Source organism: Magnolia sinica, chromosome 7, assembly GCF_029962835.1.
Source record: "Magnolia sinica isolate HGM2019 chromosome 7, MsV1, whole genome shotgun sequence".
Taxonomy (NCBI): domain Eukaryota; kingdom Viridiplantae; phylum Streptophyta; class Magnoliopsida; order Magnoliales; family Magnoliaceae; genus Magnolia; species Magnolia sinica.
In genome coordinates this window covers 75496681-75511090 of record NC_080579.1, presented here as the reverse complement: position 1 = coordinate 75511090, position 14410 = coordinate 75496681, and the positions used below count along the sequence as shown (strand labels likewise).

The following is a 14410-nucleotide window of genomic DNA, read 5'->3' as shown; positions in this document are numbered from 1 at the left end:
CGCACACAGGTGGCGTGCCACTGGATGTCAGTGAGATGGGCCCCACAAATGGGACAGCATGGATAAGATCATAGTGGGCCACAATATCAAAGAGAGAGAGAGAGAGAGATGGAGGGGACCCGCCACTATGGGCCCCTCTATACAATACATACATCAAGTGGGTCCCACTACAAGTGGGCCCTCAAATACTCAAAATCAAATCATAAACCACCCACCTCTTCCGCTTCTTCTTGGATCAATGGCAAGCCAAGCTCATCGGCTTCAACTTTGACGGAGAATGATGAACATTGGACGGTTAGATTGGGTGGTAGGGAGGTGGGCCACACATGACTTTTTCCTCACCTTAGAAAATCATGGACAGTTGCTCTTGGGAGCTTGCTTGAAAATGGAGAAATGAGAGAGAAAGAGAGAGGGATGGGTGTGAGTGATGGGTGAGGTGAGGTGTACTTGAAAAGGGATGGGTGGAGAGAGGGAGAGTTGACTTTGGGTTGCTTTTTGGGTAATGTGACATGTACTTGATTGATTTGACAAATTGATGAGATTCTCTCGGTATTGCCACGCGCGGTGTTTTCTTCGAACTGAATGCGGGCCCACATCTCCTTGCCTGGGTATCGCCTCGGCGAGCGAGACGTAGCATTGGAACCGCGGCGACGGCGCGGTCGCACGGGTACAAGTCTCGGGTCAAGCGGACTCTGGAAAATCGGATATGACTTAGGGTCACGCGCAACTGCCGATTACAGATCGCGAGTCACCGGAATTCTACCGAGAGGACCGCAAAAGCCAACGGAACAGTACGGGCTAGGATACGGGCCTTACATTTCCCATGGGCCTCAAATACATCATAATGAGCCACAACCCATGGGCTTCAAATACTCAATAGGTGGGCCCTACACATGGGTCTCATATGCATCAAATAGGCCACGTATCTAGGCCTTGAATACATCAAATGGGCCACACATCATGAGCCTAATACACGTCACAATGGGCCTTGCCCAAATGGGCCAAATTGGGTCGTTGGAATCAAGCGTATACATCACATAGGGCCCACATCCCACGGATAACATATAATGAAATGCATTCATCAAGGTGGTACCCACCTATCAAACAAATGGACAGCATGGAATGAAACACATACATCATGGCAGGCCCACCGTCCCATGCTAGACGGTGCGACAGAAACATCACCAAGGTGGGTCCCACGTCTAGGGATGGGCGATGTCGATACATTAAATACATCAAGGTGTGGCTCATATGGCACCATTGGACGGTGTGGGAGAAACACGTACATCGCAGTGGTGTCCCACCGTCCCACGTCCAGATGGACGATGTGGGATCAAAACATACATCATAGTAGGGCCCGCCGTCCAGACAACTGGACGGTGTGGATAAAATACATATGACAAGGTGGTCAACCGTCCAGATGCTGAACGCATGGACACAACACATACATCATGTTTGGAGGCAGCACTTGGACCAGGTGGGTACCACAGCACCGTCCACACCTTGGACGATACAGATAAAAGACATCAAGGTGGGCACCTTGGATGGCCTAGATGAAACATGTATACCAGGTGGCCCACACGTGTGGGAAGTGGGGCCCACAACTGGACAATGTGGAGCAAAACCCACACATCCTATTGACTCAGTACAACAGTTATATAGCTAGTGTTTGCGTACACCAGCCAATCTTCTTGTAGATGGGTCCCACGTGGAGCCCACCATAACGTTTATTTTTCTATCCAATCTGCTCATAAGGTCACAAGACCCGATTAAAGAGGAAAACAAATTTCATATTGATCCAGAACTTCTGGGACCCAAAAAGGGCTTCAATGGTAGACATTCAATTCCCTATTGTTTTTGGTGGCGTAGACCATCTGAGCCCCATGTATGGCTGAATTTTATGGGATGTCCCCATAGTTAAAGGGGACCCATCAAATGGACGGTGGTGATGATCAACATGCATCATGGTGGGGCCTGAGATGGGACCCACGGTTCCACCCGTTAAAGGCAACAAGGACGCTGCTTGCTGCTATAATGGTTTTTTTTATAGGTGGGGCCCACATTGGGAAAATCCACACCGACTATTGGTCTCCCCAACTCGTAACAGATCTAACGATTCCAATATACGATATTTTTCAGCGTATAGAAACATCACAGCGGGCCTTAACAACTTAAATCACCCAAAACCATTGTTTTCTACATTATGACCCACCAGAGGTTCGGATTGGCTTTATTTTTCGGCTCAACACCTAAAATGAGTGGGGAAAGAGGGTGGGAAGTGTGGATCGGATACATACATCAAATTTGGAGCCATGTGTGTGGACGGTGTGAATGTATAAATTATATATGTCACACGTACATCAAGGTGGGTTCGCACATGTTGGACCCTCCAGCTTTGAGTAAAGCTGATATTTGTTATTCCCTTCGTCCAGGCCTGTCCTCAATGGACAGCTAGGTGAGCCCCGTTGGATGTGGCAGTAGTGCGGGCCCCCGTTGGGAGGACGGCTTGGATAACATACATGTATCATGGTGGATCACAAGATGAGAAAGAGAGAGAGAAAGAGAGAGAGAGAGAGAAGTAGCAGAGGGACCCCGCCACTATGGGCTCCTCTTGATACAAATCATACATCAAGATGGGTCCCACCATAAGTGGGCCCTCTAATAATCAAAATTAAAAAAAATAAATCACTCACCTATGCTTCTTGGTTCGATGAAATCCCTGGCTCCTCAGCTTCGACTTTAACGGAAGATGATGGAGATTGGACGGTTGGATGGTGGAGATGGGAGGTAAGAAGTGGGCCACACAAAACTCTCTCATAGAGCTCTCATGCCTTGGACGGTTGCTTGCTTGAAAAATGGGGAAGTGAGAGAGAGAGAGAGAGAGGATGGGATGTAAAGAGAGAAGAGGGGATGGGTGTGGGTGATGAGTGATGTGTACTTAACATGTAAGGGATGGGTTTTTAAGAGAGAGTTGACTTTAGGGGAGGGGTGGTTGTACTTGACATGATGTGGTGATTGATGGGATTGATGGGATTGCTTTGACATGTTCTTTCTTGGGTTTTATAACTGTGCAGCGTTTTCCTCGAACTGAACGCAGGCACACATCTCCTGGCCTGGGTATCGCCTCGGTGCGCGAGACGTGGCGTCGGAACCGCGACGATGATGCAATCGCACTGGTACAAGTTCGAGTCAAGCCAACTTTGAAATACGGGATATGACTAGGGGTTACTCGCAAATGCTATCCACGTCGTTGCAGGTCGCCGGAATTCGACCAGGAGGACCGTGGAAGCCTACGGAATAGTACAGGCTAGGATACAGGTCTTACAAATAAGCCTAACTAAGGCTTTACAACCCCATACCTTGAAGTATGAGATATTAAGAATCCTATTCTTCCATAGTTCATATGGAGTCTTACAAGTCTTAAAGTGAGGTATCTTATTAAAGATATGACAAGTAGTCAATAGGGCTTATCCCTAAAATTCTGAACTTAAACTCACATTATTGAGCATAAAGTTTACCATGTCTATGAGAGACATGTTTTTCCGTTCTACTATCCCATTTTTTTGGGGTGAATAGGGATCTGTAATTTGGTGAATTATACTATAAGTTTTATAAAACTCCGAGAATTCTAAGGATAGATATTCTCCTCCCCTATCCGACCTTAGAATTTTAATCTTTCAGTCTAATTGGTTCTTAACTTCTGCTTTGTATATCTTGAACTTTTGTACTATCTCATCTTTATTCTTCAATAAGTATACTAAGGTATAACGGGAGAAATCATCTATAAAGGTTATGAAGTACCTCTTTCCCCCTCTTGTTATTAAACCACTCATTTCACATATGTCACTATGAACTAAGTCTAGGAGTAGTGATTCTCGTTCCACCCTTGGAAACAGTTTTCTAGTTATTTTAGATTATATACAAATACTACATTTGTCATTAGGTTTTGTATACTTAGGAATTAGATTAAAATTAAACATATTATCCATTCTACGATAACTATTATGTCTTAATCTAACATACCAAACATCATGTGAATCAAGCATATAAACAAAAGAAGAATTTTCATTTATAAGGTTCAATTTTAACATTCCATTAAATACATAACCCTGCCCTACATATACCTCATTTTTAGACACAATCAATTTATCAGATTCAAATAGGAGTCTGAATCCAAACTTAATCAGTAGACTAGTTGATATAAGATTCCTCCTAATATCCGGTACATATAGCACATCGTTCAGAGTAAGGACTTTTCCAGAAGTTAGATTAAGATGTAGCTTCCCTTTTTCTACAACCTTGCATGTGAAGGCATTCCCCATATATAGTTCTTGATTATCCCCCACTAATTCGTAGGAATTGAACATGTTGTAATTTCTATAAACATGTCTGGTAGCGTCTGAATCTACCCACCATTCAACATATTAACTTCAGAGACAACAGCTGCCAGATTCATGTCTTCCGTCATATTGACTTGCTGTTTCTTTTTCTTGCATTTTTTTTTTGTATTTTCAGCAATCTTTCTTAAAGTGACCAGTGATTTTGCAAAAGAAGCATGGACCCTTCTTGAATGTGTTCTTTTTGAACCCTTGCTTATTAGGTTTGAACCTATTATCTTTCTTGAAAAGTGGCTTCTCTAATTCTCGATTCACACTATTCTCGACCATATTAGCGTTACTTAGGGCCTCCTGTTGTTCTTCATTTTTGTCACAAATAAAGAACAACAGGAGGCTTTAATGTGTATTTAGTGAGCAACGCTTACACAAATCCTTAGCAGTCTTCTTTTGACAGTAAACAGCGTATAACGAGTCAGAAAGAGTGTTGAAGATATGACCTTTACATAGGTAGTCATTACGCTCCCAACTTTGTTTCTTTTGAATTTGTTCTAACGTATCATTGTCAGATAGTGGTGAAGGAGGATCTTTAGTAAGCACGTGATCTAACTTGAGTGATGTGAGGAAGAGATGGACCCTCGATTGCCATTGAAGAAAATTTGAGCCGTCGAACAGTGTAATTCGAACAAAGTCAGGATGACCCATATAAGAGGCCATATTATCGCCTTAAAATTGTTATTGTTCAGGCGAAAAAATAGAAAATGAATCACTTAAAGATAGGCTTAAGGCACGTTACGTTCTCATTATCTTTAAGGCGATATTCGTTCCCTACTGGTGATTAAACCAATTTGTAAGAGGGTTACACCAAATCCGCCTCCACGATACAATAAGCCTCTTCTCTAAGACCGGAGAAAAGTGGGTTTTGGCCTGCAAAATCGAAAAATCGCAACCCGAACACAGTTTTACAGCGTACAACCCTGACTTCTGTGCTGTTACAATTTACCCCCTGAAAACTGTTTGTAATTTACTGCCTGAAAAACTATTTGCAATGTAGCGCCTGAAAACTGCATTTTCAAAGAACATCCAAAAACAAAAATGGAGAAGATGAAGAAGATGGAGAAGAGATTATTGGAAAATGTGAATTCGGATTGACCCAAAAATGGGTTTATATAAAATCACAAGAGATGCTTAAGGCCCTTTTCATGAAAAGACATCTTCTTTCATGCTGTCTTTTCATCAATGGTGGTATCTTTCCGATAATGGCATCCCTCCATTTTAAATTCAAAAGATGCTCCCTTTACCAAGAGGCATCACCATTCACACCAACGATCACCAAAGCCACAACCCTTCTTTTCCCAAAAATCCTTTATAAATTAAAATATCTTTTCTTCTTATTTTGTAAAAACCCAACATTGACTCCTCCTTTAATGCATCAATGTCGACCGAAACGGCAGACTTACGTCTGGACAGTGAGGTAGATTTACAGGTATACCTGCCCCAGCTTTCTTGTTCTACTAAAATATCAAAATTGAAAAGGTATGTTTGGCAATCCACATTGATGTTCTAAAACTAGATTTTTAATAAACAGAAGAAAAAGGAGCTGTTAGGACGGCCTCTTTTTAAAATTTATACCGAAATGGGTGTTTTCCGCCCCAAATCATGAGTAATCTCTCATAAAGAATGTATTGAGCAGGAATGGTGTGAAGTTGTAATGGAGGAAGCAGAATCTCCATTGCGCTGCATTGACAAATCAGACTCTCAAAACCTGCTAGCCATTGTCGAATACATTGATGATATTTACAGTTTCTATCACAGAACAGAGGTAATAAGTTGTAGATTTTCTCACCCTTCTGCCATGGCCCATAAATTAGGCCAATCAGATAGATCAACAATTGGGTGGATTGAAGTGTACACAATTAAACAGATGGTTGATGAAAATTGAACAACGGTCCACAATCGATGTGCACGGTTAGGCCCACCTGATGAGCGCCTAGATCACGCACACACATACTTCCACATTGGGGCACATCTGGGTCGACGTTGACTCGTTCCAATCACATTGCATTTTCTCTTTGCAGAACATCAGCTGGGTAGCTGATGGCCCACCTGAGTAAGCTTCTGATATATGTGAAGCCTATTCATCAGATGCAACCTACTATTTACATGCCATGGCCCCAAAATCAGGCCAATCAGATCATCAGTTGGGTTCCTTTAAGCATACAGAATTAAACATTAGTTAAAGAAAATCGAACAACAGTCATTCTCTTTGTAGATCATCAGCTGGATGGCTGATGACCCACTTGAATAGGCTTCTGATATATGTGAAATCTATTCACTAGATGGGTCCCACTGCTCGCCATGGCCCATAAATCAGATCATCAGTTAGGTGGATTTAATGTACAAAACCAAACAAAAGGTTAAAGAAAAATCAAACGGTACATTCGATGTACAAATGTGACCCGACCAGCCTAATTTTACCCATAATAAGTACACGGGTAGGCCCACTTGACGAGTTCCTAGATCTTGTAGCCCAAACGAAAGAAGTAGTCCGTCAGATCTGGGCCTAGTCCTATGCAAGGCATGTTGTAATTGGGCCCGGGCATGTCCGGTTAGAACAAGATAGGGAGAAATTGTTATTCAAAACATGGATTTTAAATCAACCGTAGCTTTTGCTTTAGGCATCGTCATGAAACGCCCGACCTATCAACCTTTATGTAACAATGCTTCCGGGATCAATTAGCTTGCTACGCCAGCCAAATTCATCCTTTCCGCCAAAAAACACACCCCGCCAGTTCAACATTGCGATTTTAGGAAAATTTTACTGTTTTTATAAATTTTCATTTTTAAGAAATTGCTTGCAATAATGTTGGGAATGCTAGGGTAAGGTTGATCTGAACTTTGTATTTTTGGCAAATTAGGCTTTGCAAGAGTTTTGCTAGTTTGGGTAACTAAGAGTTTTGATATTTTTGATAAATTTTTTTTTTTTCTTAATGGTGTAATTGAGAAATCATACAGAAATTATTCAATAAAATACCCGAATTTTCTCAGATTCAAGGTTTTAATCACTTGAGGAAGGCATTATCTTCTTCCCATTGTTTCACGCTCTTCCCTGTGTCAGGGCACGTGTGGCCGTCATTGAGTACTTGTATCACTGCATTTTCTCTTTGCAGATCAACAGCTGCGTTCCAACCAATTACATGTCGAACCAGACCAATATCAACCACAAGATGAGAGCTATACTATTTGATTGGCTGATTGAGGTCTGCGATCAATGATTTCATCGCTGGTTCATTTACATTACTCTTTTTTCTCTTTTATTCATTTTGTGTGATTTTCCTTTACCGGTGGGGCCGCTGCATTTTCTTTAGGAACACCATAAGTTCGAATTGATGCACGAGACACTCTTCTTGGCGATTAATATCATAGATAGGTATCTCTCTCAACAAGGCGTGATGAGGAAATACCTACAGCTGGTTGGGGTCACAGGTATGCTTCTTGCGTGCAAGTATGAAGAAATTTGCATCCCGCTGCTGGAGGATTTCATCTACATCTCAGATGGAGCTTACACAAGAGAAGATGTTCTGAAAATGGTGACTCATTTTTTTTTCTTTTAAGTAATTAAGGAGGAAATATATAATCATGGGCCTGAATTCTCATTTCTGTACATGGTGGGCCCCACCTTTCAGTGGTCCAGACTAATCCATCTGTGGTGGGTCTCAAATTGGGCAGTGCTAACCATAGCATTATCGGCATGAATATGGGTGGTTGGAATATTACAAGACTAGCTTTTCTTTTTCCTTTTTTTACTTTGGCCAGCATTCCATACATGTGGGACCCAACTTCAATTGATCAAGAGAGGTACCATAGTTGAATCATGGGACTGAATTCTCATTTCTGTACATGGTGGGGCCCGCCTTTCAGCGGTCCAGACTAATCCATCTGGGTTGGGTCTCAAATTGGGCAATGCTAACCTAACCATAGCATAATTGGCATTGATATGAGTGGTTGGAATATTACAGACTGGATTTTTTATTTTTTATTTTTCTCTTTTACTTTGGCCAGCATTCCACACATGTGGGACCCACCTTCAATTGATCAAGTGGTACATAGCTGAATCCTGTGAAAACAGTCCACATGAATATTACAGACTGGCTTCTTTTTTAAAAAAATTTTTACTTTGGCCAGCATTCCACACATGTGGGACCCACCTTCAATTGATCAAGAGGTACATAGTTGAATCCTGTGAAAACAGTCCACATGAATATTACAGACTGGCTCTTTTTTTTGCTTTTTTACTTTGGCCAGCATTCCACACATGTGGGACCCACCTTCAATTGATCAAGAGGTACATATTTGAATCCTGTGAAAACAGTACACATGAAAGCAGGAAAACGACCATTGATTTGGATGCCTGGGATGGATGAAGATTTCTGGTTCATTCACCCCCAACAATACATGATGGATCTAAGAGATGGTCCACCCATTTTCTCCATTTGGTAACATAATCAATCAAAGTTGTACTGTTGCATTATAAAAGAAAAGAAAAGAAAAGAAAAGAAAAGGTTGTGTCTATAAAAAGGGTGGGTGCAAATATCAGCTTCCTTTTGAAATATTGATGTTAAGGTCTATAAAAAAGGAGCCACACTATATTTTAGACAGTTGTATATGAAGGGAGTGTGTCTATAAAAAAAGGTGGGTGGAAATATCAACTACCAATTGAAATATTAATTCGTGGTTCCTTCAGGAGAAATTAACACTAAATTTTACAACCACCCATATCTTCAATTTGGTAATATAAATTAGTATAAAACTGTATTGCAAAATACTCAAAAAGTAAAGGGAGTGTATCTATATAATTTATTTATTTTTTTTAAAGAAAAAAAAAAGAAGGTGAATGTAAATATCAACTACTATTTGAAATATAAGAAAATACTTTGATAATCTGATGGAGAGTGGTGGATGATACGCGGGCACTTAGAAATTACTGAGAAATTGCTTGTGGCATACAAATAATTCAAACTTAACCTCCCAAATTACAGGAACCAGCTTAGGTGTATCATTAACCAAAAAAAAAAAGCCTTCTCTTATTTGGTTATCCAAATATTAGATTGCTGAACATTTATTGGCACTTAGAAATTACTGAGAAATTGCTTGTGGCATACAAATAATTCAAACTTAACTGCCCAAATTACAGGAACCAGCTTAGGTGTATCATTAACCAAAAAAAAAAACCTTCTCTTATTTGGTTATCCAAATATTAGATTGTTGAACATTTATTGGATGCTTATATGTGAAAAAAATCCAATGGTTTTATTTCAAAAAGCAAGTGTCCATGAATCAGAGGTTAGGATTGCTAAACCATCCTGATGTTTATACTGTAACTTAATGTCAGTAGCTTCCTAAATTTAGCCAGTTCTATTTGGGTTATTATACGCCACATGTACCATTTCTAAGTGCCTGCATATCAAGTGTCACACGCAGCCAGAGTATCAAATAACACCCTTGAAATATATTGATGGTTAAGTTCTTGGGTCCTGCAGGAGAAATCAATGCTAAATACACTACAGTTTAACATGCCTGTTCCAACCCCTTCTGTATTTATGAAGAGGTTTCTCAAGGCAGCAGAATCTGATACAAAGGTCAGTTTCATATTCTTCAGTCTCAATTTTTCTTGGGTGCTTCTTTTATGTGTTGCTTTTGTATGTTTTAGCTGATTGAAGAGATATTTTGTATTGGATTGTGCAGTTGGAGATGGTGTCTTTCTATCTTATGCAGTTGTGTATGGTGGAATACCAGATGCTGAAATTTCCACCCTCACTTCTACCTGCTGCTGCAGTCTATGCAGGAAGATGTATGCTTAGAAGGTCTCCACCATGGAATAAAACACAAAGACACCATTCCACATACTCAGAAGATCAGCTCCAGTGAGTCCAATTGCCTCTAACATCTGAAGAATTATATGATCCATGCATGTGGTTGTTGCCATTGTTCTCCTTACACATTGAGTTGATATAAGTGGGCCCTTTGAATATGGACAATTAATCATTTGCAAGCCACGAGTTCTACGGTTGGATATTTTTCCAATGTGACATTTATTCATCCTCAGGCCCTATCCCATTGTTATAGACAGTCGTCATTTTCAGGCCACCGATCGAAATCAGGAGTGAGCACCGATAGAAATCAGGAGTAAGCGTGATCTGATTTTGGTAGGCCCCCCATGCCCTCAGTTGGAAAGTGCTGCTTTAATGCAGTGAATCCGATGTGGGTGGCTTGGGGCCTGCCAAAATCTGGATTAATCCCAATTATGCAGGATCCCTACACCAAATGAACCATAGTTGTAAGTGTGCCATAATGGACAGTTGATCATTTGCAGGTCACCGTCCAAAGGGAATAGGATATCCAATCTGGGATACTCTTGTGCACATCCCAGATTTTCCAATCTTGGGTTTTTCCGGGGCATATCGTTAATGGCTGATGGGGGAATTTTCCATTTCAGGGAATGTGTGAGATTGATAGTGGAGCTCCATCAAAATGCAGGTCAGGGGAAACTGACGTCAGTTTACAGGAAATACTCATTTTCCAAATACAGCTGCATTCCCATACTGATGAAAACAACAACAATAGAAACTCATTTCCACTCGAACTGAGTTAAAAAGCAGAATTCAGTACCAGTATTATTACTTCCAATGATATCTTCTTAACCCAATACTGCTGTTTATTTACAAATTTGTAACAGTCGGAGAGATCACAACTGAAATAAAGAAGCATCTTGCTTCGTTTTTTCTTTTTCTTTTTTCTTTTTTGTTCATTTCTGTTCAAGTCATTCGTTCTAAATAAATTGGTTGCTTGATCTTATCTTCTTCTTTTTTTTCTTTTGTTCATTTCTGCTGTTGTATTGAATAAACAGACCAACACTTCACATTCTTAAGTTTTTTACTTGTGAAGGCTAAAGGAAAGTAGGCAATTTATATTATAACTTATTAGCATATGATGCCTACAATGAGCAATATATGCAATAAAAGCTATACACTGAGAAACACTATTTTCTCTAATAAGGTTCTCAAATGGGTCGAATACGAGTTATTCTTTCGATAAGGTAAAAGATACAAGTATTTCTATACTCTTTTTTTTTTTTGGAAGGCAAGAAGAATTACCATCCAAAAGGGCACAAGGCATGAAAGATTACATAGAGCAATAACAAGGCAAAGATAGAAAGAAGGGAAAAGCAATTTCCCTCAAGCAAAGGGTTGCGCAAAAAAAAAAAGAAAACAGCCTACATCCCGGGCGAAGATAGAAGAAAGGGAAAAGCAATACAAGTTATTCTTTTGATGAGGTAAAAGATACAAGTATTTGTATACTCTTTTTTTTCTGGAAGGCAAGAAGAATTTCCATCCAAAAGGGCACATGGCATGAAATATTACTTAGAGTAATAACAAGGCAAAGATAGAAAGAAGGGAAAAGCAATTTCCCTCAAGCGAAGGGTTGCGCAAAAGAAAAGAAAACAGCCCACATCCCAGGCGAAGATAGAAGGAAGGGAAAAGCAATACAAGTTATTCTTTTGATGAGGTAAAAGATACAAGTATTTCTATACTCTTTTTTTTTTTTTGGGAAGGCAAGAAGAATTACCATCCAAAAGGGCACATGGCATGAAATATTACATAGAGTAATAACAAGGCAAAGATAGAAAGAAGGGAAAAGCAATTTCCCTCAAGCGAAGGGTTTCGCAAAAGAAAAGAAAACAGCCCACTTCCCCAGCGAAGATAGAAGATAGAGAAAAGCAACTTGCTTCAAGCGAGGGGCGCAAGCAAAAAAGGAAAGAATAACACAGGCCATGCCCCTGGACCAGGGAAAAGAAAGGCCTACAACATGGGCTGAGGGAAAGTGCCCACACCTTGAGCTAAGATAGAGGAGAAGTTGTAGGCTCAAAGAAGGAAAAACCACAAAGGAAGCATACATGCTCTGCATGTCGAGGTGAAGGGGATGGCGATCAGTGTAAGCATTGTGAGATCGAGCAGGAGTAGAAAATGCTTTGAAGAAAGCCAATAGCTCCTCTATCTCACAATGCTTACACTGATCTCTATCCACTTCACCTTAGATGCAACACTTAAGAAGTGAGCAAAAGCCACGAGCTCCAGGGTGGGGATTAGATGGCCATCAGGAAATTAGTGCTATGAACTTCCATGGCCATGAATGTTAGTACTTTTTTTGATTGGTTACCCTAGAAATTACACCCCAACAAGCCACACCAGAAGGGGTAAGACAGAGAAGGCTTAGTTATCTTTAGAGATACACAGCTTCCAGCCCTCTTTGGAATGACTAAGGGCTCGTTTGGTATCTCTACTCTAATTCAATAAGAGCTAATACGTTTTTGTTTTTTTTTTTTGTTCCTTCGTTCGTTCTAACTCTTGTTGTAAATAAGGTAGTTTGGTAAAATCACTCTTTCAAGTCCCCAAAAAGCTCTTATGTGAAATAAGCATGTTCGGTAAACCCTTCAAATAAGAACTTTTAAGGGTAGCTGACGTCATTTTTAAAGATTTACAACAACTTTATTATAAGAGCAATCCACCGAGATGAATCATGCCCCAAATGACAAAAGAATCGATAATCTTCATATTTTAAGATATTTGGGTCATCCATTATGTTGTACATTAGATGTGGATCATCCATCATATGGAGCCCAATTTCATGTGGACCGTCCATCGTGTTAGCCAACCCTTCAGAGTGAGCTGTCCATCATGCAAGGCCCGTCTTGGATGCGGACCGTTCATCATTAGGGGCCCAACTTGATGTAGACCATCCATCATGTGGTGTCCACCATCAATGCTAATTGTCCTTTATGTGGCCCCTCAATGTCCACTACCCATCACCTATCACATGGAGTCTACATTTGATGTGTTCATAATGTGGGTCCTACTTTCAAACTGAATTGTCCATCATGAGGGGTCCATATTTTATATCCACCATGCATCGTGTGGGGCGCATCTTTTATGTAGATAATTCATCATGTGGCCCACTTTGGATATGGGTCATCCATCATGCGAGACCTCAGATGTAAACTGTCCATTAGTTGGGGCCCGCTTGGGGCCTGTTTGGATTCACGTATTAGACTGTATTGTATGGTATTAAAGGGCTTGATTTGACTTTTGCCGTGTTTAGTTTGGAGTTGAGATGCGTGGAAAACCATGTGCGCGAATACATCGTAATTCCAAAATAACGCAGCGACGGTAGAGGATTGTCAGACGGCTCTGTTGTCGTCAGTACAGACTATTCAATGTAATGTATTCGCGTGAAAAACCATCCAACTGCCTTCACAGTAACAGAAAAAGAAAATAATAGAAGAAAAAAAAAACAAATCGAGATTCCCAACCATCCATTGATGGCTGCAACTACTGCTTCACTACTCGAACCAATCCCTTCAGTCTTCCCAAACTCAAAGCCTCTCTCTCTGAAATGGAATCCTCTCTTACAGAGTCTCCCAATACGATCTTACCGTCAGACGCGTCTAACCTTAACCTCCTCCAAGCCTATCGTCAGATTCTCCAAACCAAATCTTCCTCATATCAAATGCTCCAACTCCTCGAAGAAGATTGGATCCTCGTCGAGAGAGCAACGCAATCCCTTCCAAGCGATTCTTGATGCCGTTTTCAAGACCTCGAAATCGCTACAAAAGCCGGCGATCGCAACCATCCTTCTGGGGGTCCTCTTGGCCTACGACCCGCATTCGGCATGTTGAGGGTCAAATATTGCATATTAGACCCTAGTTATTGCCTAGATTTATGAACATGGTACTGTTTAATGGTTCGATTTAATCGTGTTTGTGATGGAAGGTACATTTGCGAGCTTGGACCGAAACGGGGTGCTAAAAACTGAGATTTAATGCTCAGAATTCACCAAAGCATGGGACGGACCCCAGTAGACCAAGATCGTAGATTTGTACGCCAGAGATCCAAGAAAATCGAGAAACTGAAGCTCAAGTAGCTTGAAAGACATCCAGAATGCAAGATCACAGGGTTTTCACCATCCGTTCAGCTCGAAACTCCATACGTGGCTTGAGGACCATAAGTGAACCGTACACA

The 14410-nt window shown here is 40.8% G+C and overlaps 1 protein-coding gene across 4 annotated transcripts; it reads left to right on the top strand.

Annotated features, from left to right (window-relative positions):
• Positions 1–5753: 5753 nt before the first annotated feature.
• LOC131251459 (cyclin-B2-1-like) lies at positions 5754–13664 on the top strand. 4 transcript variants are annotated; one of them, XM_058252161.1, is made up of 8 exons: positions 5754–5820; positions 6028–6156; positions 7505–7594; positions 7703–7924; positions 9875–9973; positions 10080–10258; positions 10831–10871; positions 11475–13664. In XM_058252161.1, exons 1-8 carry the CDS (start codon positions 5770–5772, stop codon positions 11510–11512), a joined length of 849 nt encoding a protein of 282 aa, XP_058108144.1. In that variant the 5' UTR covers positions 5754–5769; the 3' UTR covers positions 11513–13664. The 4 variants fall into 4 exon arrangements, with proteins under 4 accessions (XP_058108144.1, XP_058108143.1, XP_058108147.1 ...); XM_058252160.1 differs by lacking the exon at positions 11475–13664 and having other exon boundaries at positions 10831–11196; XM_058252164.1 differs by lacking the exons at positions 6028–6156; positions 11475–13664 and having other exon boundaries at positions 5754–5808; positions 10831–11196.
• The last annotated feature ends 746 nt before the right edge of the window (positions 13665–14410 follow it).

Bases quoted from the DNA above. Each gene is read 5' to 3' on its own strand.
- LOC131251459 (XM_058252160.1), top strand. From the start codon at position 5,770: ATGTCGACCGAAACGGCAGACTTACGTCTGGACAGTGAGGTAGATTTA. The intron at 6,157-7,504 runs GTAATAAGTTGT...TTCTCTTTGCAG, and splicing joins GTTTCTATCACAGAACAGAG to ATCAACAGCTGCGTTCCAAC. The intron at 9,974-10,079 runs GTCAGTTTCATA...TGGATTGTGCAG, and splicing joins CAGCAGAATCTGATACAAAG to TTGGAGATGGTGTCTTTCTA.